The 26986-nt window shown below is 36.4% G+C and overlaps 4 protein-coding genes across 6 annotated transcripts; 2 read left to right on the top strand and 2 right to left on the bottom strand.

Moving 5' to 3' along the window:
* Nucleotides 1-609: 609 nt before the first annotated feature.
* Nucleotides 610-5742, bottom strand: rsrp1 (arginine/serine-rich protein 1). Of its 3 annotated transcripts, none has more exons than XM_077196897.1 (5): nt 5464-5742; nt 3781-4344; nt 3050-3216; nt 1064-1147; nt 610-977 (listed from the first exon to the last, which is right to left on the bottom strand). In XM_077196897.1, exons 2-5 carry the CDS (start codon nt 4334-4336, stop codon nt 846-848), a joined length of 939 nt encoding a protein of 312 aa, XP_077053012.1. In that variant the 5' UTR covers nt 4337-4344; nt 5464-5742; the 3' UTR covers nt 610-845. The 3 variants fall into 3 exon arrangements, 1 of the variants encoding a protein (XP_077053012.1); XR_013190680.1 differs by having other exon boundaries at nt 845-977; nt 2743-3216; XR_013190679.1 differs by lacking the exons at nt 610-977; nt 1064-1147 and adding an exon at nt 2160-2582 and having other exon boundaries at nt 2743-3216.
* Nucleotides 5743-6095: 353 nt separating this feature from the next.
* Nucleotides 6096-9914, top strand: mgst3b (microsomal glutathione S-transferase 3b). Its single transcript, XM_077196903.1, has 4 exons — nt 6096-6386; nt 6537-6659; nt 7426-7498; nt 9060-9914. Exons 1-4 carry the CDS (start codon nt 6261-6263, stop codon nt 9158-9160), a joined length of 423 nt encoding a protein of 140 aa, XP_077053018.1. The 5' UTR covers nt 6096-6260; the 3' UTR covers nt 9161-9914.
* A 1260-nt stretch (nt 9915-11174) lies between these two features.
* Nucleotides 11175-17692, top strand: tmem50a (transmembrane protein 50A). The gene is made up of 7 exons (XM_077196901.1): nt 11175-11292; nt 12269-12384; nt 12491-12603; nt 13122-13189; nt 14928-15020; nt 15134-15200; nt 16423-17692. Exons 2-7 carry the CDS (start codon nt 12283-12285, stop codon nt 16466-16468), a joined length of 489 nt encoding a protein of 162 aa, XP_077053016.1. The 5' UTR covers nt 11175-11292; nt 12269-12282; the 3' UTR covers nt 16469-17692.
* rhd (Rh blood group, D antigen) lies at nt 15651-26946 on the bottom strand. Its single transcript, XM_077196896.1, has 10 exons — nt 25868-26946; nt 25193-25385; nt 24539-24689; nt 23724-23871; nt 19885-20057; nt 19550-19687; nt 19186-19310; nt 18937-19016; nt 18314-18387; nt 15651-18108 (listed from the first exon to the last, which is right to left on the bottom strand). The coding sequence occupies exons 1-10, from the start codon at nt 26022-26024 to the stop codon at nt 18082-18084; spliced, it is 1266 nt and encodes a 421-aa protein (XP_077053011.1). The 5' UTR covers nt 26025-26946; the 3' UTR covers nt 15651-18081.
* Nucleotides 26947-26986: the final 40 nt, after the last annotated feature.

Raw genomic sequence — 26986 nt, 5'->3', positions numbered from 1 at the left:
TTATCATGAAACAAATCCCAGACAACAGTCGACTCGGTACCAATGTGTTATTACACTCCAGGTTCATTTTGCGCCGGAGTTCTCCTTTAAGATACTAAGAATGTTTAACTGGGAGTTAATCCTACGAAAATATGTACAGGTCACATTTCACACCAGAATATATTATGATTTTGACAATTTAGAAAAAAATGTATTCGAAATGTGCTTGAAATCAATATCAAGCCTAAGAATAGCCTTCATGTTCTTATAAATAAGTCGTTCATTAAAATAACCCCAGACATGTTCTAAGTTTTATCCAAGTCCCTTACCCTGCATTTTTTTAAAAAAAATCTATATTATGGATCTAAAGTTTGTGCTAAAAACAAATGAGCAATTCTGTAAATACTGTACCAGGTGATATTATTGGAGTGGTTTGTCCTTTTGAGATTTATGGCTATTTATTTCAGATCAAAATGCATCTCCACTTTACATGTCATTATATTGTTGTTGTTTTTTAACTGTATACTGCAATATTGTTTTTGAACTAACTTTCAACTAAATTGGAACGTCATTCATAACTTAAGGTAAAATTTAATACAATTTCTGGAGAGAGAAAAAATGCACACAGAATTTTTCTGCATTCTTTATTCAGAAATATCCAAAGTACAGCACAAAAACACCAATATGTACACAATATTTCCCACCTGTTTGACATCTTGCCTTCTTCCAATAAAACCAACTTTACATCTGAAAGAAAACATTTATGATGAATTCAGATGCTCCCAAGTCCCAGATTACCCACCCCGACCCAAGTGTTCATTACACAAACTATTTACAGTCTTTTTACACCATTGTTGAATCTGTGTTTATTTTTTAGAAGAGTATTTGCCGAAGGGGACCCACTGTCCATATGGCTTCCTGTCCGCTACACTGTCGGCTCTTGATGTTACCTTACTGTCATGAAGCGTCGGGCTGTTTGAAGGTTTCGCAACGGCATTCTGTGAATGTAAAGAGGTATGATCAACTTCAATATTTCAGTTTGTTCTAACAATCATCATTTTTGTCTAAGGTTTCATGAACTTACATTGAGGCTGAAGGCAATTGGCTTCGTCTTGGGTGATGTCGGAGAAGTCACTGCCTCACCATCATCAGTAGCAACACCGTTTACCTAAAGGCAAAGAAAAAGGGAAAAGGATATTGACCACACTGTTGTCTTGATATAAACCTCCCTTCAGTGTCACATGGTTTTCAGCTCTAAATGAGACGCCCTCACCCTGGGCTCTAGTCATGCAAAAGCAGCAAACTGGAGAGACTGTAATGCCAGTGCTGCCCTTCTAATCAGTCTGACATCAAAAACACCATTCATCATGGCGTAATACCGGTTTACATTTTCAATAGTATTTTTACAAGCAAAAACGAAAATCTATACACAAGGCTTTGTTCACACTGCACCCATTTCCAATGAATGTTTCATAAATCTGCATTGTCACTTTGCAAGTAATAAAATGAATGCTCCTACAGCATCGTGATTTACAAATTCATGCATCCACAGCGTGTGAAGTTTTTCAGTTTTTCACTTCATGTAAATAAATTAAAACAAATATAATATATATATAAAAAAACCTGAATTATTCAAACCGAAAAGCAAACAAAAAAATTAATTTTACAAATTGATGCCTTTGTAAAAAATGTATTTATTACTACACTTTTTTTTGCATTATACAAGCCACTAAACGGCACTGACTTGGTCAAAAAAACAATAATAATTTGGATTTTTGATGCTTATGAACAAAGCCAAAAAATTATTAAAATGATGAGTATATATTTCCAAACCCCCATCCATCACCGTAGAATGAGCTCTGTCTGGTCTTCACGCACAGTGAACAGAGGAAGATTCTGGAAAATGACAACCCAGTTCAACCATCAACAAATAAGTCATTTCCTGTAGTTCTTATAGCGGTAAGTACACTTCTGTTCAAAAGTTTGGGGTTGGTAAGATTTTTGTAATGTTTTTGAAAAGTTGCTTCGTTTATTTTGATATAAAACAATACAGTAAAAATAGTAATATTAATTTTAAAATAATTGCTTTCTATTCTAATATACTTTAAAATGTAATTTATTCCTGTGATGATTAGGTGCTCAAGAAACATTACTGGTTATCAATGTTGTGCTGCTTAATATTTTTGTGGGAACCGTGATGAATTTCTCAAGATTCTTTGATGAATAGAAAGTTCAAAAGAACAGCAATTACTTGAATTAGAAATCTTTTGTAACATTATAAAATGTCCTTACTTTCACTACTGATAAATTTAATGCATCCTTGCTAAATAAAAATATTAATTTCTTTGAAGAAAAAAAAAAAAATCCCATTTTACTGACCACAAACTTGTTGTACAAGTGTTGTGGCTGAAAGTGGCTCGGCTCTATGTGAGGTCAATCTAATGCATGTGGTCTGTTTTTGTTCAACACAAGGCTACCGCTGACATCATACACGGTTACTTAACCTTCGCAGTTGTGCATATAAGACTTAAAGCTGGTGTCATTCAAGTCATGTGACCTCCCCCTCTCTCCCTCTTTGTCCAAAGGGTGGAGGAGTTTCAGCTCTACAGGAACAGAAACGATACAAAAAAAAACAATGCAATTGAAGCTAAATACAGCTCCTCAATACAGTGAGAGGAATAATAGCCATGAGCTCATTCATTCACACACACAAACACAAACACACACACACACAAGTACATACTCTTTAACGTGTACCGTTACCTAATCCGGACATGAGCTGTTGATCATTCCATTAAATCCATCAGGCAAAATCATTCATGTCTGAGGAGACAGATTACATGGTGACCCAGGTTGGGTAAGTACAGCGCGCAATCACAGTTTAAAAAGACCCGTTTCAATGGGTTAGTCAACGTCCCAAGATCAGATTTAACAGTACAGATGAGAATCTTACTGGAGAAATTAGCTGGAATTTCGTTCAGGACGTTCATGCAACATTACAGAATTCTAACAAACACTGTGTGTGTTAGTCACATGTCTACAGTCGTGTGTGTGTGTGTGTGTGGCTCACCTGTGTTAGAGTGTTCTGTGTTGCCAGGTCAGCCCTCAACCTTTCCTCTCTATCTGATGAAGACCTCCTCTTCTCCTCCTCCTTCAGACTAGCTGGCAGCTCTAAGTTCTGCACTCCCAGAATCCTGGCAGCATTTGCTTTGGCGACTTCCAACAGATACCTCTTCTCTGTGGGAGATTTTTGGATGCCATTAATATATATATATATATATAAATAATTTTCGTAACTTTTATTTTTGTCTCTTTGTCAATAAGATACTAAACATCTTTACATTCGAGACAATTACTAAAGAAGCAAAATTGCATAAGATTAAAACTTGTTTTCATAGAAGTTTATTTTTAATTATTATTAAACATAATAGTATTTAAATATTTTATAAGTTTACATAAGCATTATATTATATAAATATATATATATTTGTAATGGATTATTACTATTATACAGAAAATTTAATATTTTTTAAAATTATACAGAATTATTTATAAAAATATATAAATATATATGAAATAATTATTATTACTACCATTATTATTTTAAAAGGTCATCCATACGACTCGTACAGTGTATTCCAAGTGTTCTACAACTAAATGATGGAGCAGACTGACATTTAGGTTATTTACAGCTGTGGCCACCATAAACAGTTATGTATGGAAAATAGCTGCTAAATATATTCTAATTCTGCTTTTGTTTTCCATGTAGCATATTCCAAAAAGATGTGAAGCTGATCTTACCCTCAAGGCTAAGGCGGATGGCAGAGCGTTCACGGCTTCGAGAGCGGCTTCTGTTTGCTCTGGAGTTCTTGGGTGAGCGGGAGAAACGGCACCGGTACCGCCCCACAAACCTACTTCCTCTCCAGTAGACTGGAGAACGGCTGCGAGAGCGGGAGCGGGAACGCCTGGTGCGTCTGGAGTAGCTGTAGGGAGATGGAGAAGGACTGTGGCGATGGTAGCGTCTGCGGGAGGAACTCTGGGGAGTAGGGCTGTATGAGCGAGAGCGAGCACGGTAGCGGCGAGGAGGAGAATGGTGTGTGTGGCGGCAGCGGGAGCGGCCGGAGCAGCGTGGATGAGAGCGGGAACGGGAGCGGGAATGGGAACGCGAGCGTGAGGAGGAGTCACTGTCGGAGGACGAGCTCCGTGACCGGCGAGAGGAACGGCTTCCTCTGCTGCTGGAGTACGAGCTGTCGCTGTCACTGTCGCTGCTGGAGCGAGAGGAGCTGCGACCCGATGGAGCTTCCTGATCAAAGATGGACTTCACACGCTCACGCCTAGGGCTGGCTTCCTGCTTCATGATCAAACCTACAAACACAAAGCATTCGACATTACTCATGAATACCAGTTAAATCAATAAGTTCACATTCAATTTTGCTTAATCTGCTGCATGTGAATTTGGTTAACCTGGAACCATGATTTTTTCCTAACCCGGAAATCACAATTTTAAAATTCCCTGCGTTTTCCATGTTTTTATGATGCGGGAACCATAATGCATGTAAATCTAAAAAAATTTAAAAAATCAAACTGATAATTTGTAGACAACCATTCAGCAGAGTGGATGGATTCCGAACACTTTTGGTGAGACTTGTTTATTTTGCTACCATAACAAGTGAAAAATGTAATAATTTAAGTGATTATTTTCTCACACTTCATCTATTTGTGTCTGTACATTTCAGTTACAATACACGTCTGTAAAGGCGCCACCAAACTATTCAGGGTTAATTCATATTATGAAGGTTTTTACAAAGTGTTTTGTTCAAATATAATTTGCTTGGTTGATATAGCATTTATTCCTAAAAAAATAAGGGCTTTTTTCTGGCTGTTGACAGCAATTTCTGATAGAAATTTAAATCTCTAAAGAAACTTGAAATTGTTAACTTGGCTTTATCTAATTACAGATTTCTATTTTGGAAAAATACATGCAAATTACTACATATGCCTTATGCTTACTTCAGAAAACGTTATAATACAAAATAATTGTCTTAATGTGACTAATTAACTGGGTCGTATGGTGATATATATTCGTTAAACTTATATTCAAATCATAATTTAGGACATTTATTTTCTAATAAAAGTTGACGAAGAGAACAAAGAAATCAGTAATGACTCGAGCAACGTCGAATGAGAATGTTCTAGAACTGAAAGTAGGTCAGATGATGTCTCCGCCCCCTCCTGTCAATCAAATTACACAATCTCGAATCTAGAACATTCCGTAAGAAACTGAAAACCAACGTTAATATAACATCACTTTGACAGAATCCAATGTCACAATCCATATATTGATAAATCTGTAACGATAATGAACCGTTCACTATCTAATATTTACTGTTGTGATATATAGATATATAACGTTTTTTTGTTGAAGTGTTTTGAATAAATAGCATAAATTAGATATGCTATAAGCGACATTTAGCTGTAACTTACCGTCAAAATTACTTGATCCAACAGCAGACTCTAACGTTATGAGGAAAACTCTTTTCGTTAGGTAACGTTATATCACGCGATACGCCTCGAGTGAGTTCAAAACTGAGACAGTTTGAACTCCAACACAAAAAGCTGTGAAATAAACAAATGTTTATTCCCTCGTATGTGTGTCCTTTTCAGTGAAATGGCAATTTCTCGAAACAAAGGATCTTGATAGCTGTATCAGCCGTAGATGATTTCTCGCGAGTGGTTCTGCTACAGCGCGTGAAGTGGCTCGTGTGCAGAGAGACCGTTTTATTTATTCAAACGAAACCCACTGACGTCATCGGGGATTTGGAAAATTCGAGAAGCACCACTTGGGAAATCCATACATAATAACGTTTTTGTTTATTTTTTTACGTTTTACTTTAATGTGATTTTGGTTTATTGTTTTTTCAGAATAGTGGAAAGAAAAAATCCATGCAACACATTTAAGTATTTATTTTAACACACTTGAGGACATCAAGACTTGAGTAATTTAAGCCTGTGATTAGGAAATACTTTCATATAGTGTTTTTGCATAGACTGTAAGGTTTTTTGTCGTTTATTTTTATTTTTATTCATAAGTAATGTTATATTAATTTGTCTCTCGAGACCTCGCGTTTTATCGCGAGATTTACCTGGTGCTCCAGGGCACTCGCCTTTAACACAAATAAATCAAGGTTACGTGAGCTGCATGATAGAGCATTTTTTCCAGTTCAAATAAAAGGAGAATATCGAGTGCTTGAGGAACAAGGTCCCGACTATTGCATTTGAAAATGGCGATTGAGAACGTGCTTCCGGGCAACTTTGGCTATGCGATTTTTACATATATGTATAGTTTTGTCATGTTAGCCTATCTCGGGCTACAAGTTGGTGCTGCAAGAAAGAAGTATGGGATAAAAGTAAGATGAGGCTTCACATATAATGCATACTATTAGATTTCCCAAAAGTAAAACTACTGATGCGTAGTTAACGTTGATTTCTGATTTATGCATGTTTTATGACAGATGCTTCGGTTTAATGTGTTTTATGCGCTCGTGTTTTGTGTACAGTATCCCAACATGTACAGTGACAAGGAGCCACTTTTCAACTGTATTCAGAGAGCGCACCAGAACACACTGGAGGTGTATCCACAGTGGCTGGTCTTCCAGACTATTGCTGCATTAGAGTATCCTGTGAGTATCAGAAATGTGTGCCATTTAAAATGCAAATTCAAAGAAACTCATGCAACTGCTGTAAATGTGATTTTTAATATTGCATTTAATGTGTTCAATTTAAATTACTTCTAAAAATGTTATCATATAGCACGTGGAGTTTTTCCTGAAACATGACATTAAAAAAAAAACATTAATTAATTTGAAAGAATTTGTATAGAACATTAATGTTGCATAATGCCCTGGAATGCCTCAAATTTTGATGTCATCTCAAACATTCTGGTGGGCATTTTGTTAAATCTGTTTTGATGAGGTTGTCGTGTTGACAGTATTGAACTCAGTTTGGAGCAATAAAAAACTTGCATATGAGAGAAAATATTGGCAGAATTAGTCTAAATGAATCATGTTTTGTTGAAAAATTTGTTTGTGAGTTTATAAAAGGTCTTTTAAACATAATTCAGGAAATTCCTCTTCCTGCTATTCCAATTCAAAATCGAGTTTAAAGTGGATGTAGCCAATTCAAATTCACACTAAAATGGACTTGTAACTGAAATGTTGTTTGTTTAAACTCCACAAGGGTTTATATATAATCTATCATCATTGTGCCTTTGATCAAAACCCTTGACTTTTATCAAGGGTGTAGCAGAAGGAAGTGTGTAAAACGTGCACTGTAAATCTCTAAGTATATGTCAATTTAGTCTCTTTTCATGTGCTCTCCTTCTCTCATATGAAAACCCTCTCACCCAGTTCACTTCTGTTTATCTTGCATGTTTTATCTCCATATCAGCTTGTTGCCTCTGTGTTAGGAGTCATCTGGATTACGAGCAGATTCTCTTATGCCTGGGGTTACTACACGGGTGGTAAGTCTTTACAATGCACATATAGAAGCCTCATGTTTCTCAGAAGTTATCGCAAATGGTGGTGATGGCGCAGTGGATAAGACACATGCCTCTGGTGTGAGAGACCCGGGTTCGAATCCACTGTGAGACACCAATGTGTCCCTGAGCAAGACACTTAACCCCTAGTTGCTCCAGAGGCGTGCGACCTCTGACATATAGCAATTGTAAGTCGCTTTGGATAAAAGCGTCAGCTAAATGAATAAATGTAAATGTAAATGCAAAAGCACATTCACATCTGTTTCTGAATCAGAGTACAAATGTGAAAAGCATAGCTTTTATTTGTGCATTAAATTATAGATTTAAATTACATGTATATTCATCCATTTTGAATCGCTGTACACATTTGCAAGATGACAAAATACATTTAAATAAAACTGATTGTTAGAGCAATAAATAAATCTATTAAATTTTTTTTTGAAAATTGTTTTTGTAAAACCGTTACACAAAACAATGAATTCTGTGTCTGCAAACTTTTTGGAGGTTACAACAATATATTGTTTAGGTCAGTGGTATTGAAATGGCAGACTGGCTTGGTTCCACCTGGTGCCATTTTACCATTTTTACAGTTTAATGTGAGCAGGGCATCAAATCAACAACGGAGCGGTTCATTCCACAAGCACTCAGGGTCGTCTATGGTAATGATTTTTTCGGCGTTACATCCTCTAATATGATTATCTAGAGCCAAATGTTCTTCATTCAAGCCCTTTCCGCTCCATGCGCGTTGCTTTTCTCTCCCATTAAAGACATAAACTGTCACATTAAGAGCTGCAGATGACACAGTCAATTTAACAACAGTAGCAGAGTCACAGTGATCAGAAAAATAGATAGTTTTGCTAAAATGCTGCAGAAAACAAGAATGCAACAAATAGAATTATTTTTATCCGTCATACAGACTCCGTCCGTTTACTAAACAAAGGTTTTTAACAATGTCTTTAGACATTTAGTTTTTTCCTCCTTATACATTTAGCATTATTAATAAGCATATTAAGAGCAATTCATAATAAACAATGTTATAATTTGGAAATTTATTTACAGATAGCAAGGGTAGACAAAAAACTTAGAAATTACTAGTTAACTTTGTTTTGATTATTAGATTATGTACGTTGTTTGTTTTTAGTAGTTTATTACTTTGAGCAAAATATAAAATTGGTCCACCTGCACCCCCTGTGTTTTCTCAGTCCCAAGGCCTTCTATGTGCCATACAATTAGGTGTCTAAATGTAAAAAATAAATAAATAAAAATAGATAAATATAAAACATCTGATCTAACCTTTTTATATTCATATCCAGTTGGAAGAAATATTTACTTTTTTTGTAAATATTGGTAAAAATTCTGATGACTATTTTGAGTGTTTAGGATTTTTCTTTTACAATGTACTGCGGCTGCCATGATGGAAATGTATAACTGTTTCAAAAAGTATTGTCTGGACCTCTTGGAAATTTAATTGAATACCCCTGGTTCTTTCAAACATTATATGAGATGTATGTATCCCTCATCCACCAGTGTTGTTTCTCTGTTTCAGATCCTGCTAAGAGGATGCGTGGTGCATACGGGTACATCGGGCTGTTAGGAGTCATTTTGCTCTCCATCTCTGTGGCTCTTAAACTGCTTAAAGTCCTTTAAGGGAACAACATACCACATAAAACCAATCCTTGCCACTTAATGTAGTCTTCAGCAAGTCTTTTTCCACTTTTTTACTCTGTATTGTTCCATGCTGTAATTTCTTTTTACAAATTATAGAATATATTAATCACATGTAAACAACATTTTAGACTTTCATACTCGAGCTTTATGCTGTATATCTCCAATTTCAATTAGGGTGACTAGTTTATCATTCCATGATTTATGTGCAGATGACCTGGGTTTCAGTTTAGTTTAGGTCATTTTCGTTTGTGGATCACTGTCTGTGTAACAGGATATTTCATATACAAATATTCAACAATATTATTAATTTGACTGCACTGACTCAATTGGATGAGAACTGAACCGAACTGGACGATGACATCACAGTTCTCCAGAGCTACTGTATAGATAAAATAATTAAATTAATAACTAGTGATTTTTACAACGGAAATGCATCAACGCTGAACTCATTTAGGCTGGACAATGACATATTTTCTTCTAGAGCTGCTGTTCAGCCAAAACAAAGTCTGTTGCATTATTTTCCTGATATCACTGTAAAGCTGCTTTGAAACAATCTGCATTGTAAAAGCGCTATATAAATAAAGGTGACTAAACTTGACTTGCAAAGCTAATAACTACTATAGGCAGCAAATCAGAGACTGATTTGATAGGCATGTATGACTATGGTCCCCTATGTTATATCAATAGATTCAGAGAAATGAATAATAAAACATCGGTGTAAGATTCAAATAAACCATGTGTGAGTACTTGATTGATTTAAAGTGAGAAAATGAATGGTGATCATGCTTCATACGTACTCATTTTAGCAGTGGAACATGCTCTGTCCTTTCTGAATTAACTGAGAGGAGATTACAACAGGTCCCTGTCAAAATGAAATTAATTACATGATTCTGATCACTCTGGTAATATTTAAATTAGTATATGGCTGGGCTTTAGGACAACTGGAGCGTTAAATCATTTATAAACAGACCCTAGAGTGTTACTATGATGCTATGGTGTTATGGGTGGTTACTATGATATTCTTATCACTCTATATTTTTTTTTGAGACAGAGAAAGTCTTATAAATAAGAAAAGCATTAGCACCCCTCTCCTCAGCAAACTATTTCATATATCATTTATCACACACAAGCAGTATGGCCTAGTTTAATATTTAGAGTTAGGAGTTTTATCAGAACACTAAGTATGAACAATAGTAATGCAAGCATCACTAATAAACTCAGATATTATAAAGAATTTATCATAGTTTGAAAAGGCTAAAAGTTTTATTGTCTTTACAATTTTAGTTTAGTTTTTCCAGGTTTGAAAATGGTATCTTTATAGGTATTGCAAAAAAGTCTTTTTCTGTTCTATTCACATTTTCTGATGTGTTTATGTGTTAAATGGAAACATTTCACAGTGCAATTATGTGTAATGTTTTTGGTTTGCTTGCTTTGTTTTAATGTAATTTCATGTGTATGCTCTATAAAGCACCTTGAGCACTGACTGTTATAAAGTAGTAATAGTACTGTATTAGCAGTGTTGAGTGTAACTCTTACTAAGTAATTATTTACTGTAATTTAATTACTTTTCCCCTGAAAAGTAAAGTAAAGGATTACTCTTAATTTTTCTGTATGGTTTTCCTTGTATGGTTCAACTGGTCGAGGACATTGATATGGGATTTAGAAAGTAATAACTAATCCAATATTTTTTTAGAGATAGTAATTAATTAGTACAGTAATATAATTACTCGGTTGAAACTAGTAGTTAATTACTTTTTAGAGTAACTTACCCAAAACTGGACAGGGCACAACTGGTCATGTGATGTCAACATAGGGGCCCTTCAGGGGGCGACCTGCTCCGTGTAGAATAACTTTTTCTACAACCTGTCCTTAAAAAAAAGAATTTTGTGCTTGTAATTTTACGTCCTGTTCACATATTTAGGTGTAAAACCTTTAGTTGGTGCACGTTTTGTTCGATAGATTGTGCTTAGCCTTTCTTTTACTGTCTATGTGCTTAGCATGATGAAGAGCGCACTGCGCATGTGCGGCTCAGAGCCACTGTTTGAGACGGAAGACTGCGGAGTCTATCTCCACTTACTGCGAACCACAAGAAAAACTCAAGAAAAGTGCAGGTAAGAATTTATTGTGCTATAGAGCATGTGATATTGTAATCATTCAAGAGGTATTCTCCAACACTGCTTGTATTTATCCGCGATATTTTATATAAACAGTGATGTAGCAAATATGGGTAAGAAATCATCCGGACATAAGAGATCAAACATGTTTTCAGCATTAACACTCGACGGCTTCGTCCGAAAATTAGCGGAAGGTAGTTTTGAACTATTGTGTTAAATATCGCTTATGTTAATATTCAGATTTTGGTCGCAAACATGACAAATGGAAATCCTTTTGTGTGCTATTTGGGTTTGGTTTCGGGATGATCGTGTGTGCTCTGCGTGTGCGCAGTCAGTGATGCTGCGCCGCATTTGCGCAGTTACAGTGGGATTTATTACATTTATTATGATTGCTGCTAAAAATGGTTTGTGAACACTCACTTCCCCCTGTGTTTTTAAAAATGTTTTTGAAATAAGTCTCATATGCTCACCAGTCACCATTGTGAAATATTATTACAATTTTAAATACCTGTTTTCTATTTCAATATATTGTAAAATGTAATTTATTAGTAAATAGGAAGTTGAAATGAACAGCATGAATTTGAAATATAATCTTTTGTAACATAAATGTCTTTACTGGTACGTTTGATGAATTTAATGCAACCTTGCTGAATAAAACTATTAATTTGTTTTATTTACCCAACACTTTTGAATGGTACTGCATCATGGTTTCCATAAAAATACTAAGCAGCAAAAAACGTTTTCATATATAATATATAACTAAAAGCATAAGCAGCAGATAGATAGATATGAGGAATGGTGTTTTGAGTAAATATCTATTTATTTGTCCAAGATTGTCACTGTAATACTTGTTATTCACTTTGGATAAAAGCCTAAGCTAAATGGCCCTGTTCATTACGTAATATGAATAAGTATCTTTACTAGGAAAACTAGCACAACATCTCAAAAGAACTGTATTTCTTTGAATGATCAGGTGAAACCAGCAGCATGTCGGGGTTTCTGGATGGGATCAGATGTGGCGATTGCGAGTGTAATGTGGATTGGGGAGAGAAGAGAAACACCATCGCCTCCATCGCAGCCGGAGTTCTGGTACGTCTGCCTGATGACATCAAATCAATTCTCCTCTGCACTTTATCAAAAAATTCAGTGATTCTCAAACTAATGATCTTTCTTTTCACACTGTGCACACCTGCAGTTTTTCACAGGCTGGTGGATCATCATCGATGCAGCGATAATGTACCCTAAAGAGGAAGAGTTCCACCACGCATATCATACCTGTGGGGTTATAGCGACTATAGCCTTCCTCATGTGAGTTACACCTGTACAGATTCTGTCTTGGCACTCGTTGGTGCTTCCTCTAATGAAGGGAACAGAGCACTTGTTATCATTGTGTCCAGCCAGTCAGACTGTCCTAGATGTTTCTTCCTGTTGTTTAGCCTTGATTCAACTGCAGGGTTGTGCAATGACTTCCGTCACCATGACTGCATTGTTAAACTCGCCGTTGAGTTTCACTTTCACTTTTTAGATTTCAATTAAAGACTTTAGATATACAAAGACGGTGCACTTATATAACAATGAATGGGGGAAAGTGTTTTGAGACACGCGCTTATGACTTCAAATGCAGTTCTTTTGTCAGGATTTGAGACAGTTGTTGTCAGAATTCATTGGCGATTTAAAATGTGAAATTTAATAATAAGCTTGGTGAACAGCTTTAGAGATGTTTCCCCATACTTGCATGACTGAAATACTGAAGCTGCCCGAGAGGAGTTTCAAAGATGGCCGTCAAGTGGAATGACTTGCTTTAAAGGGTCTTTGTTTGAATGCAGGATCAACGCAGTGTCAAATGGCCAGGTGAGGGGAGACAGCTACAGCGAGGGCTGCTTGGGACAGACTGGTAAGTGCTGCATTCGCATCATTAATTTTTTTTGACGTTATTGTAATACTACATGACTGAAAAGTGCCTTTAGGGTGTTCTTCTCTTGGTTATTTTGGTCTGGACCAAAAAAGAAAATAATACATTAATTCCTGGTTCGCTTTGTGTTCACATTGTCATTTTTAAGACGGGACCTAAAGATAAAAAAAAAATATGTATTTTGCAACAGAACTTAAAGAGATAGTTCACCCAAAAATGAAAATTCTGTCAGTATTTACTCTCCCTCATGTTGTTCCAACGCCGTAAGACCTTCGTTCATCTTCGGAACACGAATTAAGATATTTTTGATTAAATCTGAGAGCTGGATCACTCCTCCATAGGCTTCTAAGGGATTGAAACTTGTTCCCCGCAAAAGTTATTAAAGACATCGTTAAAATAGTCTAAGTGACTACAGTGGCTCAATCTTAAGTTTATCAAACGACTAGAATACTTTTGTGCGCAAAAAACAAACAAAAATAACGACTTTATTTCAACTATTCATTTCCTTCTCTGTGGGCCTCGAGTCAGTTCACTAGTGTAACAGCGTAGTGCTTCTGTTGTTGTACGTCATACGCATCACACACATGACCAGTGTCGGCCAATAGTGAGCCTACGTGTGACGTAGCTCTACGCAATCACACTACGTGAACTGACTCGAGGCCCACAGAAAAGGATATGAATAGTTGAAATAAAGTCGTTATTTATGTTTTTTTTGCGCACAAAAAGTATTCTCGTCGTTTGATAAACTTAAGATTGAGCCACTGTAGTCACTTGGACTATTTTAACGATGTCTTTAATAACTTTTCAGGGCCGGCAAGTGTCAATCCCTTAGAAGCCTATGGAGGAGTGATCCAGCTCTCAGATTTAATCAAAAATTTCTTAATTCGTGTTCCAAAGATGAACGAAGGTCTTACGGGGTTGGAACAACATGAGGGAGAGTAAATACTGACAGAATTTTCATTTTTGGGTGAACTATCTCTTTAACAAACATCAAAACCAACGCTGTGTTCTGGGCTAAATGCGCTCATCGTATGTGCGTAGCCTACATGTGGTGGTGTTTTGACCAGCTGAGAACCATTGGAGAGATTATAAAATGTGTTTATGAATGAGTGAAAAACAGTGGCAGGAATCCCCCGGTCACACACACAGATGAAGATCTGCTGCGAGGATACGCGGTTCTGATGCCTGTACTGAACTGTGATGGGCAACATAACGACTAAGATCAGAAAAATGCGTGAGCATTTTGTCCTTTTTTAGGGTCGCATCTTGTGACATCATGTCCTGTTTTTGGTTCATTTACATGTCTTTGGTCTGTGTTACGTTCATATTTCAGTCGGACCACACCGGAGTTGGTTTAGAAGTGGACCGAGACTCATCTTTTCAGCGGTCTCGATCCTCTTGTTTGGTGACACCAGGGTTCAAATGGCAGCGTTCACAGTTATTCAATTGAACCACACTAACAGAGCAATTGCACCAGGGTTCAATTTAATCGAACCAAACATGCAAAGTGTGAACACACCCTTTTTTAAATCTATAATACATTTTTTTTTAAATAGTAAAAAATTGCATACACTGCATTAGACTAAACTGGGAAGGGTCACAGCACTTGCTTATTGTTGTCCTATTGTTAATTTCATTGCTTCTATTGCTCTCCTCATTTGTAAGTCGCTTTGGATAAAAGAGTCTGTTAAATGATTAAATGTAATGTGTGTCTGTGTAGGTGCCAGAGTTTGGCTCTTCATCGGGTTCATGTTGGCGTTCGGGTCTCTCATCGCCTCTATGTGGATTCTGTTTGGTGGTTTTGTTGTGACCGGTAAGAAATAAGAAAGATTTTGCTTTGTTTTTTCTTTTTATAGAAAAAGATGTTTCAGGTTTCTGCTTGTATATAGTTTCTAATTAAGTTTTTCTTTTTTTATGAATAAACAGACAAGAAGGATCTGTCAGTGTATCCTGGTATTGCAGTTTTCTTCCAGAATGCATTCATCTTCTTTGGGTAAGTTTGGAAATAGAGAGAACAGAATCTCACATCAGAACAGGTTTGATGTGTCTCTGCATTACCCGTTGGCCAGGGCTGGGTGATATCATTTTATTGGCCTTTTTTTCTTACCTCAGTATTTTGACAATATATTCACTATAAATATCAAATATATAAATATTGTCACAAAACAAAAACAAAAAAATATATATATAGTGTATATATAAATATAATATATACACTATATATAAACTTTGCAAAAGTTTGGGGTCGGTAAGATTTTTTTTTAATGTTTTCGAAAGAGGTCTTTATTGTTCACCAAGGCTGCATTTATTTGATCAAAAATACAGTAAAAACTAATATTGTTAAATAATGTAATTTATTCCTGAGATCAAAGCTGAATTTTCTGCATCATTACTCCAGTCTTCAGTGTCACATGATCCTTCAGAAATCATTCAAATATGCTGGTTTGCTGCTCAAGAAATATTTATTATTATTATGTTGAAAACAATTGATGCTTAATATTTTCATGATTCTTCACTGAGAAGCAAGTTAAACACAACAGCATTTATTTAAAATATAAATCTTTTGTATAATTATAAATGTCTTTACTGCCACCTTTGATCAATTAAATGTGTCTTTGCTGAATAAAAGTGGAAATTTCTTTAAATATATAAATTCAGAATGTTTAATGTAAGAAGTAAATACAGTAAAAAAAATCTAGTTCAATAATGAACTTGTTTTTCTACCGTTCTCACCAAATGGCCACAGGGACATTTAATAAATTATGTGCAATATTATACCTATATTGTAGTTTTATTACCTTTATTTTTACTAAAACAATTTACTGTATGTAATTGCCATGTGGAGATAATTATTTTTAAGTGATTGATTACACAAATGAGTTGTGTAATTTGTGAGAGACAATATTATCTGATTCAAACAGAATGAAACTGTAAATTAAAAAGAAATATTTTTTTCTACTGATGCTATTAAACTTCTGTTAGTGACAAGACATTTAAATGGCCTTCAGAATACTTTTTAGGAAGCCTAATGCCCCGTTAAAAGTGCATTCAAATAATTTTTAAACATATTATGAATATATGAACTATCGCACCAGCCTGTAATTACCGGTACCTGCGCCAGAGATCTAAGATTTTGAGCATTCATGCAAATTAAAATAAATTACTGAAAATAATTTGATTGAGCTCTGATTTGTGATTCTCCTTCACTCCTGCAGTGGTCTGGTGTTCAAGTTTGGCCGAACTGAGGACCTCTGGCAGTGAAGCTTCATTTCCTTCAATCAAATCCCACAGTCCATCAACAAACAATTCCTCTGTACTTATTGCTGCTTATTTGCACTCGCTATTTCTTTCTCTCCACTTTTCAACCCCTCAGACGACTCCCGTTCTTAAAAATATTCCTTCTTCCTTTCTTGTCTTGTTTCCTGTGTGGCCACAATGGCTGCACACAAGAAATGCAAATCAAATCCAGACTCTTCAGTCAAAATGGACACGTTTTGACCTCACTCTGCATTAAAAAATTACATATATGCAATAGAATTACAATGACATAGCATACAGAAATTGTTGTATTCTCAGATTAAAAGTGCACAATAAGAGCTAATATCTTCAGCCTGGCTTTTCCAGAGATCTCAAAAGGAAAGAAAACATTGATTCACAAAAAATATAGTAACGTTATATTATGCGACGGCAACAGGGAGAGTTTTTGAGCAGGAACATTTATAAACCAAAATGAGTGATTCACTGTGTTTCTATTTTTAATGTTTTATCATTTGAATAAGTTTGCTTTTTTTACATAAGCCATCAAATTTGTGTCTATCGAATCACTTTCATGCATAATCTCTTGAAATTTCACGTTTGGTCAGACCAGCGTACTGTCATATTAGCTCAACCTTCAGTCAGTTGACATCACTACAACAGCGCTTTATTCAATGTTGTACTTTTGGAAGATTTTTATATATTATGTTATATGGATTCCCATACCTTTTTCAGTCATTCATTATTACAGATTTTTTAAAATTATTTTACAGAGATTGTATTGAGCAAGAGCAGTTTCTTAGAGCTGAGCTTTACCAGAAACATGTACATTCACTGTCAACTTTTTTTTAAAGAAGAAGTGTTTCATTTCTGTGCTACTAGTAAAACCAAACAGCATATTTTCCTTGACTGTGGGAACCCTGGTTATATATTTTGTGTTCTGGAGCATTAAGGTCACTCTCTGTTGGTATGCTTGGGCATGTAGGGGTTGTATAAAAATCTTAATGTTTTTTAAAAAGCACAATTTCTTATTATTTCAGTGGTTATGGGAGAATAAGGTGACGTTAGTCAGATTTTGACTCGTCTATCAACTGACAAATTAGAGGCTCTGTGATTTCTACATGCTAAAAGAATGTAACATTTTAATGTAATCCATGTCTCTCTTTCTGACAAAAAGTAGCTAAACTTCATTCAACTGTGGGTTTCAAATGAATAAAATTATTGTAAATATGTACAGAGCCAGTGTTTTTTCTTTCAATATGTTCAAATACAGATGAAAAACGGGTTTATGGACTACAGCCAATGAACTGACTGCCATCGGGTTATTTTTTATATATTAAATTAGTTGGTGTTGTGGTATCCGCTTACCATCGTCATGAAACAAACTCTTTGTGTGTCTTTCTTCCACTGAAGTAATTTAATCCAACCACAGGCTTGGAAAATTCTTTGCCGTTGTTGTTTTGTATGATTTGTCAGTTAGAAAACATACTGATTTCCATTTAAGGACATTTTATATTGTAAATTGTTTACGTAAGCAACCTCTGACTTCTGAAACGCATACATTTTGTGTTAATTGCATTTATGCCTGGAGTTCTCTTTTCGATGTGTCCACAAGTTCTTCATACATGTACCACCAAATTTGGAAACTACAAGAGGAAAAAATATATAATTAGTAATCAAACATGTTTGGAAATATAAGTTAAGGTTTAATATATATATATTTTAATAAGTATAACATTAATCCCACTTTAAATGATGAAAGATGAATGCAAACACAGCAAGAGTAAGGATTGGTGTTTAGTCATGGTAGACACCATATTTATATTGTTGTGAATGAACAAAACCATTTACCTCCCAGAATGCCTGGTCATCAAAGCACTTCCTGTCCTGCTGGGGTCTCCAGATACTCCATTTAAGGAGAAGTCCTGCAAATTTTAAGTTAAGTTGTATGTTTAGTCTGTCTTAGCAAAACTAAAACACAAAACTTATAAGTAAGGGTTGTGCAAAATAACAAAAGATTACTTTGAAGGTCCACCAGTAGACATTCTAGAAACTATAACTTTGCAACTACATGTCAACTAACTCACATTAGAGTATTAGTGGACTGTTAGGTCAAGGTTAGTAGAATAAGTTTACATTTCCTTGCAAAGTCACTTAAATGTCTGTTGAGGAGCATCAGAATAAAGCTTTATCAGATATTAAGCAGACAGTCTACTAATACTCTAATGGGAGTTAGTTGACATGTAGTTGCAAAGTTACTTAAGTTAGTCGAATGTCTAAAGTTGACCATCAGTGTTTTTTGTGTGTTTTTTTTAAAAAGAATCTGAATCTATTACAAATTAGCTCACAGACAGAAATGCGTATCAATACATGCACAGGGAAAACTGTTTAAAACAGCCGAAGGTGCTTTTCTGATCTTAATCATAACACAAAGAAATGAAATATCTGTCAAATGATCTTCATCAGTGGTGTACCTGTAGCTGTTCCCATCACCAGACTCATGCACACTGTTATGAGGAGAACACAAATGTGATACACAGCAAACCTCACAGCTCTGAGAACACAAATACAACTCAGTCAACATTAAAAGATCTGAAAAACATCTAAAGCTCAGCCATTTTATGCCGGTAGTCATTGCTTTTACTGTTATTCTATGGTTTATTTGATGCAATTTATTTGGATGCACACGTCATATGATTGACTAAAAGTGAAAATCACTTTACATTGTGCTTTCAGTACTGGCCAGTCGTATAAATAAATGCGCGAACCATCCCAGGATTCCCGGTATGGCGTGCACGTTGAGGACGCCGCAGGTGTCGTGACACTCAAAAGCAAACAACATGTGATCCTGAATGAAAGAGAAAAACAGAAAATCTATCATTTTAAGTTATAGTTATTTTAGTACTTCAACTTTAAACACAAAAATGACAAATACTGAAATACAATCCGTTTAATTTAAGCTTTATGTTTTATTTCAATTAATGTTTAATGTTTTTATATGGTTTTACATTTTAGCTAACCCTAACTTATGGAGGGGGTCAAAAGAATATGTTATTGTATAAAATTTTGTGATTGACTTGGCTTGACCTTCATGTACTGGAATCCCAGGGCTGATAAGAGAGCGGCACAGAAGCCAATCGTCATTGCAATCCATGGCGCGTGGACTGCCGTCATGGCAACACCAATGGCAACGCCACCAGACAGGGCAGAGCTCTGGATATGAACCTGTAAAACATGATATCATACTCTTTATGATGAGTCCATTATCTGAAAAACTGGATCCTAACAAAGTCAACATGAAATGGAGTTCACAACCCATTATACTTTGATGATGTGTCAGATTTCAGAGTATTATGTTATGATTGTTTTCAACACTGTTAGGGAGTTTGCTATGTGGGAATTTTCTTCCTACATTCGCTCACCATGTTCATCTTTCCTTTGGAGCTGGTGAGCATAGAAACAGACATCGCCATGACAACACTGACGGCCAGAGACAGATACGTCCCATATATCACAGTGAGTTTCAGTTCTCTCTCCCTGTGAGACACCAGTGCCGAGTTAAAACTGGGCCAGAACATCCACAGAAACAGTGTTCCTGTGAGAAAGAGAGAAAGGGAGGCAGTCCCCCGTGCATGATTTAATTAAAATATAGAGATAAAATAATTACACTTTGGTCGTTGAATCTGATTGGGTGAGCATCGTTCAAAAGGGCTGTGATATCCAGCAGCACTGGGACTTTTGTTCGTCTATCTTTGGTCCAGAGAGACTGTCAATGTTGGGGATTTTCAGTTACTCTTTCTGCAGGTTACACAGTTACACCAGTAGGTGGCGACAAATGACTGTCTTTTTGACCGTCTCACTGAATCATTCATTGAGCCTATTGAACAGATTAGTTCACAACTTTCAGGATTAATTTAGGAAAGAAGTGACTAGCTGTGTCTGAAATCTCCCCCTATACTCTTAAATAAGGCACTATTTGAGGGGACAGCCATTTGTAGTGGTGTCCGAAACCATAGTGATCGTTATCGATACACTTATCTAATCCCACTATGTAGAATACTGCAATAACGAGTGTATAACTGATGTACGCTCAGTGACTGGAGAATACCCATAATGCACCGTGAGAGTCGCGGGCCGAATAATTCTCGTGTCTGACCAAAAGATGGCGCCCGTAGATGAATCATCCATCCATCCATTTTCCAAACCGCTGTTCCAATGTGGCTACAGTGTAATATTATAGGCTACACGTATACATTCCTTCTTAATTGATTATTAAATTGTTAATTAAGGTTTACACATAGGCTGTGTCTGAAATTTCTCCCTATGCTCTTAAATAGGGCACTATTTGAGGGAACCACCATATGTAGTGGTGTCCGAAACCATAGTGGACATTATCGAGTGCACTTATTCAATCCCACAATGCACCGCAATAATGAGCGTAGAACTGACCTACGCTGAACGGCTAGAGAATACCCATAATGCACTGTGAGAGTCTGATGAATTAATTTCTGCATCTCGCCAGAAAAGCTGAATCATCCATCCATCCAGTTCCAATGTGGCTATAGCGTAATATCATACATATACAGGTGCTGGTCATATAATTAGAATATCATCAAAATTTTTATTTATTTCAGTAATTCCATTTAAAAAGTTAAACTTGGATATTATATTCGTTCATTACACACAGACTGATATATTTCAAATGTTTATTTCATTTAATTGTGATGATTAAAACCTGACTACTAATGAAAATCCCAAATTCAGTATCTCCGAAAATTAGAATATTACTTAAAGGGTTAGTTCACCCAAAAATGAAAATTAAGTCATTAATTACTCACCCCCATGCTGTACCAACCCCGTAAGACCTTCGTTCATCTTCGGAACACAAATGAAGATATTTTTGATTAAATCTGAGAGGTGGATCACTGCTACATAAGCTGCCAGAGGGAATGAAACTTGACGGCCCAGAAAGTCATTAAAGAAAATGTTTAAATATTCCATGTGCCTACAGTGGCTCAACTATAAGTTTATCAAGCGACGAGAATACTTTTTTCCCGAAAAAAAAAACATAATAACGACTTTATTCGACTATTCCTTTTCTTCCTTGTGGGCCTGAGACGAGAGTTCAAGAGATTTCCACGACGCATGCGCGAGTATTCTCGTCATTTTTGGGTGAACTAACCCTTTAAGACCAATACAAAAAAAGGATTTTTAGAAATGTTGGCCAACTGAGAAGTATGAACATGGAAAGTATGAGCATGCACAGCTCTCAATACTTAGTTTGGGCTTCTTTTGCCTGAATTACTGCAGCAATGCGGCGTGGCATGGAGTCGATCAGTCTGTGGCACTGCTCAGGTGTTAGGAGAGCCCAGGTTGCTCTGATAGTGGCCTTCAGCTCTTCTGCATTGTTGGGTCTGGCGTATCGCATCTTCCTCCTCACAATACCCCATAGATTTTCTATAGGGTTAAGGTCAGGCGAGTTTGCTGGGCAAATAAGAACAGGGATACCATGGTCCTTAAACCAGGTACTGGTAGCTTTGGCACTGTGTGCAGGTGCCAAGTCCTGTTGGAAAATGAAATCTGCATCTCCATAAAGTTGGTCAGCAGCAGGAAGCATGAAGTGCTCTATAACTTCCTGGTAGACGGCTGCGTTGACCTTCGACCTCAGAAAACACAGTGGACCAACACAAGCAGATGACATGGCACCCCAAACCATCACTGACTGTGGAAACTTTACACTGGACTTCAAGCAATGTGGATTCTGTGCCTCTTCTCTCTTCCTCCAGACTCTGGGACCTTTGTTTTCCAAAGGAAATGCAAAATTTACTTTCATCAGAGAACATAACTTTGGACCACTCAGCAGCAGTCCAGTCCTTTTTGTCTTTAGCCCAGGCGAGACGCTTCTGACGCTGTGTCTTGTTCAAGAGTGGCTTGACACAAGGAATGCGACAGCTGAAACCCATGTCTTGCATACGTCTGCGCATGGTGGTTCTTGAAGCACTGACTCCAGCTGCAGTCCACTCTTTGTGAATCTCCCCCACATTTTTGAATGCAGTTTGTTTCCCAATCCTCTCCAGGGTGCGGTTATCCCTATTGCTTGAACACTTTTTTCTACCACATCTTTTCCTTCCCTTTGCCTCTCTATTAATGTGCTTGGACACAGAGCCCTGTGAACAGCCAGCCTCTTTAGTAATGACCTTTTGTGTCTTGCCCTCCTTGTGCAAGATGTCAATGGTCGTCTTTTGGACAGCTGTCAAGTCAGCAGTCTTCCCCATGATTGTGTGGCCTACAGAACTAGACTGAGAGACCATTTAAAGGCCTTTGCAGGTGTTTTGAGTTAATCAGCTGGTTAGAGTGTGGAACCAGGTGTCTTCAATATTGAACCTTTTCACAATATTCAAATTTTCTGAGATACTGATTTGGGGGTTTTCATTAGTTGTCAGTTATAATCATCAAAATTAAAAGGAATGAACACTTGAAATTTATCAGTCTGTGTGTAATGAATGAATATAATATCCAAATTTCACTTTTTTAATGGAATTACTGAAATAAATCAACTTTTTGATGATATTCTAATTATATAACCAGCACCTGTATATTCCTTTTTGATTGATTATTAAATTGTTTAAAAGTGTTTATTCAAGCAGGTTTCCTTGACAGAGTTCAAGATAAGTCTTTTCATCATTACTGGAGCTGCCAGTTTGCTATAAGTTTAAAATGATACTCAGTGTCCGTATTCACTTACTCGTTTTCATTCACTTCTTCAAGTGGACTATATTAGTGGAGTAGACAATAGTGAATGAGGGTATAGGGGGCGATTTCGGACACATCCAATGTGGCCCTGTCCCTTATGGCCCTTGACGAACACTTTTACAGAGCCTGCATATTATATATATATATATATATATATATACACTATTGTAGTTACATTTTCTGTAACAGCTATGACACATCAACTCAATAATTATATAATAGGCCTGCATCACACAAATTGTAAATAATCTGTGGCCATAACATACTCTTGCTCGAGGGATATAAATCTATATAAAACTCTTTTTGCTTTATTAAATGCTTTTTGCTTTGTGGGAAGAATAAAAAAGGCAGCCGATGGAGTAATTTGAAGCAGTAAATTAGCTTAAAATATACATTTTAATTGCATGAAATAAGCACAGGTGCCATTAAATATTCACTCAACTATGGAGTCTGAAAGCTGGTTTAGAGGTATTTTCTGAGTCTGAGAGATAACTGTTATTGTACTCACCAAACATTGCGAATAAGCCAGTGCTACGGTCAATTCTTTCTTTCTCATGTTTAGGATTGATTCCCTCTCTGTGCAGCACCCATGACACCATCACACCAAAAAGAGCTCCGAAGATATGCAGCATCATGATGCTGTACAGTGGATCTGCCTGAAACATGAGAACAGTTTCAATCGTTGCCTTAGTACAGAATGAAAATACTCAATCTGTCTAAATAAAATAGTATGTTCATTAGTGCTGTAAAATTGATGAATCGCGATTAATTGCATCTAAAATAAAAGTTTGTAAATATATGTATAACATAAATGTTATACATATATCACACATAGGCTATATGTGAACCTGGACCACAAAACCAGTCACATGGGTCAATTTTTTGAAACTGAGATTTATACAAAGTTGAATAAATAAGCTTTCCATTGATGTATAGTTTGTTAGGATCTCACAATATCTGGCCGAGACACAACCATTTGAAAATCTGGAATCAGAAGGTGCAAAAAAAATCAAAACATTGAGAAAATCGCCTTTAAAGTTGTCCATTTATGTTTGCAATTGTGCTGCATTCGCTCACAAAAATAAATGGTTTATACATTTACGGTAGGAAATTTACAAAATATCTTCATGGAACATGATCTTTACTTAATATCTTGATGATTTTTGGCGACCCTGTGCGTCTTGGGACTGGTTTTGTGATCCAGGGTCACATATATATAAATATATATGTGTTATATATAAAATATATAAAACATAAAAGTTTGTGAATATACTGTAGGGTGAAAGTGATTATTTTTATCAGGGAAAGTAATACTTCTCTTACATGGAGCAGAGTTCGCAGGATCCACTGATTGATCACAAATCCAGTGACCTCCACCAGAGCCATTAGTAAAAGCTGGACAGGATTTATCTTCCCATGGACCGCTCCCATTGCAACCAGAGCGGATGCTGCACAGAGCTCTGCCTCAATCACACTACATGAAGAGCACACATAACATTTGATGTTGTGGTGCTGTCAAACTTACTCTCAGAAAAACGGCACAAAAGCTGTCACTGAGGCAGTACCCTTTCAAAACGTACACCTTTGTACCTAAAGAGTGCATATGAGTACTTCAAAGGTACATATCATCGGTACCAAAAGTTTACATATTAGTCCCTAAATGGTACATATTAGAACCTTTTTATTCCAGTGACAGCTTTTGTACCTTTTTTACCATCTTAAGGTATGAAAGATTAATAACAAAAGTAAAGGTAAGCCCTTGTCATGATTATGAAAATCATTTTTTTTAAGAACAAATGCAATAGTTTTTCCATAGTACATGTACCAGAGCAAATGTTTTGACTTTTTTTTTATGATAATGTTTCATATTCAATCTAATGGCTTACTCAGCTGTCAGTGTATTGCCGTTAACATCTACACATTGTGGGTTGCTTTTGTAAGAATGCATCTGCTAAGACCTGTAATGTATAGCTGTACCTCTTCATACTGATGTAGATCTCTCTTCTGTGGTGTCGTTGTGGCAGCAGGAAGCCATTCATCAAGACGGCCCACTGGATGGCCATGGCTGCTAACAGCATGTTAAACCCTGATCCACTGAAACCATATCGTACAAGGAACGTGGCCAGGAATCCAAACCCCATGAATATCATCACATGAATATCTTGGAATTCTGTAGGAAAGATTGCATTTCCAATATTGCCAATGTGTAATTTTATGAAAAGCAATATGAATTCCAAACACTTGGCGGTCAGTCTTTTAATTGCTTGGATGGAGAAATGCTTCTTATCATTCAAAACCAGAGATGTTGTGGCCCCACACCCCAACGGCAATGTGGCACACATTTACAAACAAAACAAAGTCAAATCATATTAATTTTAAGTATACGTTCATATGGATATTAATTTTGCAATTGGTTTTGATATGTTAAAGGTTCTAAAAAAAGCCCAGGAATTAATTTCTGAGCTGAATATGTGACTAGTCTTTTGTTGCATTAGCATGCATAAACATACAAAATTAATATAGCAGGTTTACAAAAGATAATGTGATGCTGTTCATAAATAACCTCGGGTTTATCCTTAAGCTGAACAATGAATGCAAGTTTAAACTCTTGAGAATCATAGCACAGCTTAAATGTAAATCAAACTTACTAACCTGCATATGAGCGGATGAAAAGCTTACTGTCAGACTCACGCTGCTCATGCTGCTCAATTTTCACAAAAAAGACAAACAGTAGGATAAAGATGGTTTCCAGCAGGAAGGTCACAAGAGGAAATCTTGAGCGGAGACTGGGGGCATACTGAGGAGCCATTATTACTGTGACAAACTAAATGTCTTTAATCTCCACCGGCCAGAGATGAAGAGTACGCAAGATCACGTGCATGTAAGAGGAATGGAGGTGTTTCCCAAAAATGCCTGTGCAATTATACATCATGCTGTGTGTGTGTAATATCATATGGACAGTGTTGGTTTGTAAGCTATAGTAGGACCTATTAGCAACATTATCAAAAGCCGGCAAAGAAAATGATGCAACTAATATAAAAAGTTTGGGTTATTTCTGTTCTACAGCACCTAAATTCTATAATTTTTTTCTCTCTAACTAAAGTAGCGAAATTGTTACTTAATTAATTGAGATCAAATGACGCTAATTAATTTGCCTCTTTGGTAATTATTAGTTTTACATTTAGAAACGTGTTGGGAAGATTAAATGCATATTGCATACTGCATATTGTAAAAAAAAAAAAAAAAAGAAAAGAAAAAGTGATTATTAAACAAAATATTGATAATTAAATTCATAATGTATTAACTTTCAGCGTCATTTCAGCGTTTGACAGTCACACAATGTACAATTCACATCTGCCTACCAACTTAAGGTAAGTTTATGTGGAATTCGCATCTCTCACATATCATACGATAAAAACGTAAAGAGAGTCCCGCCTGAATCTATCCTATTGGTCAGCGACCACTACCTGATTTTGTCCAAAAAAAGCAAGAGGTCCTCGGTCAGCCGCCCTTTTCCCCTTCTTTGGTACCGCCATAAATGAGACCGCTGCCTATTGGCTATTTGTCTTGTCATTCAAAATGACAACCGACAGGCGCAATTCTTATTGGCTCGGCAGCCTGTCAGTCACATCTGTCTAGGCCCGTGTCTGTGCGTCTGCGCGAGAGAAGGAGGAGGGTCTTCCACTCGGTCTTTTTATTTATTTCTTTGTTTCCAGCTGGGAAAAAAACAACCACCGCGGTATATTCCTTTGCGGGACCGCCAATGTTTCC

Source organism: Siphateles boraxobius, unplaced genomic scaffold, assembly GCF_051911475.1.
Source record: "Siphateles boraxobius isolate OS27281-9 unplaced genomic scaffold, OSU_SipBor_1 37, whole genome shotgun sequence".
Taxonomy (NCBI): Eukaryota; Metazoa; Chordata; class Actinopteri; order Cypriniformes; family Leuciscidae; genus Siphateles; species Siphateles boraxobius.
This window is presented reverse-complemented; position numbering and strand designations above follow the sequence as displayed.

Bases quoted from the DNA above. Each gene is read 5' to 3' on its own strand.
- rsrp1 (XM_077196897.1), bottom strand. From the start codon at position 4,336: ATGAAGCAGGAAGCCAGCCCTAGGCGTGAGCGTGTGAAGTCCATCTTT. The intron at 1,148-3,049 runs GTGAGCCACACA...CTTTGCCTTTAG, and splicing joins CACAGAACACTCTAACACAG to GTAAACGGTGTTGCTACTGA. The intron at 978-1,063 runs GTAAGTTCATGA...TTACATTCACAG, and splicing joins CAATTGCCTTCAGCCTCAAT to AATGCCGTTGCGAAACCTTC.
- mgst3b (XM_077196903.1), top strand. From the start codon at position 6,261: ATGGCGATTGAGAACGTGCTTCCGGGCAACTTTGGCTATGCGATTTTT. The intron at 6,660-7,425 runs GTGAGTATCAGA...TCTCCATATCAG, and splicing joins TTGCTGCATTAGAGTATCCT to CTTGTTGCCTCTGTGTTAGG. The intron at 7,499-9,059 runs GTAAGTCTTTAC...TCTCTGTTTCAG, and splicing joins CTGGGGTTACTACACGGGTG to ATCCTGCTAAGAGGATGCGT.
- tmem50a (XM_077196901.1), top strand. From the start codon at position 12,283: ATGTCGGGGTTTCTGGATGGGATCAGATGTGGCGATTGCGAGTGTAAT. The intron at 12,385-12,490 runs GTACGTCTGCCT...GCACACCTGCAG, and splicing joins CCATCGCAGCCGGAGTTCTG to TTTTTCACAGGCTGGTGGAT. The intron at 15,201-16,422 runs GTAAGTTTGGAA...TCACTCCTGCAG, and splicing joins AATGCATTCATCTTCTTTGG to TGGTCTGGTGTTCAAGTTTG.
- rhd (XM_077196896.1), bottom strand. From the start codon at position 26,024: ATGGCTCCTCAGTATGCCCCCAGTCTCCGCTCAAGATTTCCTCTTGTG. The intron at 24,690-25,192 runs GTACAGCTATAC...CTCTTCATGTAG, and splicing joins ATCTACATCAGTATGAAGAG to TGTGATTGAGGCAGAGCTCT. The intron at 20,058-23,723 runs GTGAGTACAATA...TCTTTCTCACAG, and splicing joins TGGCTTATTCGCAATGTTTG to GAACACTGTTTCTGTGGATG.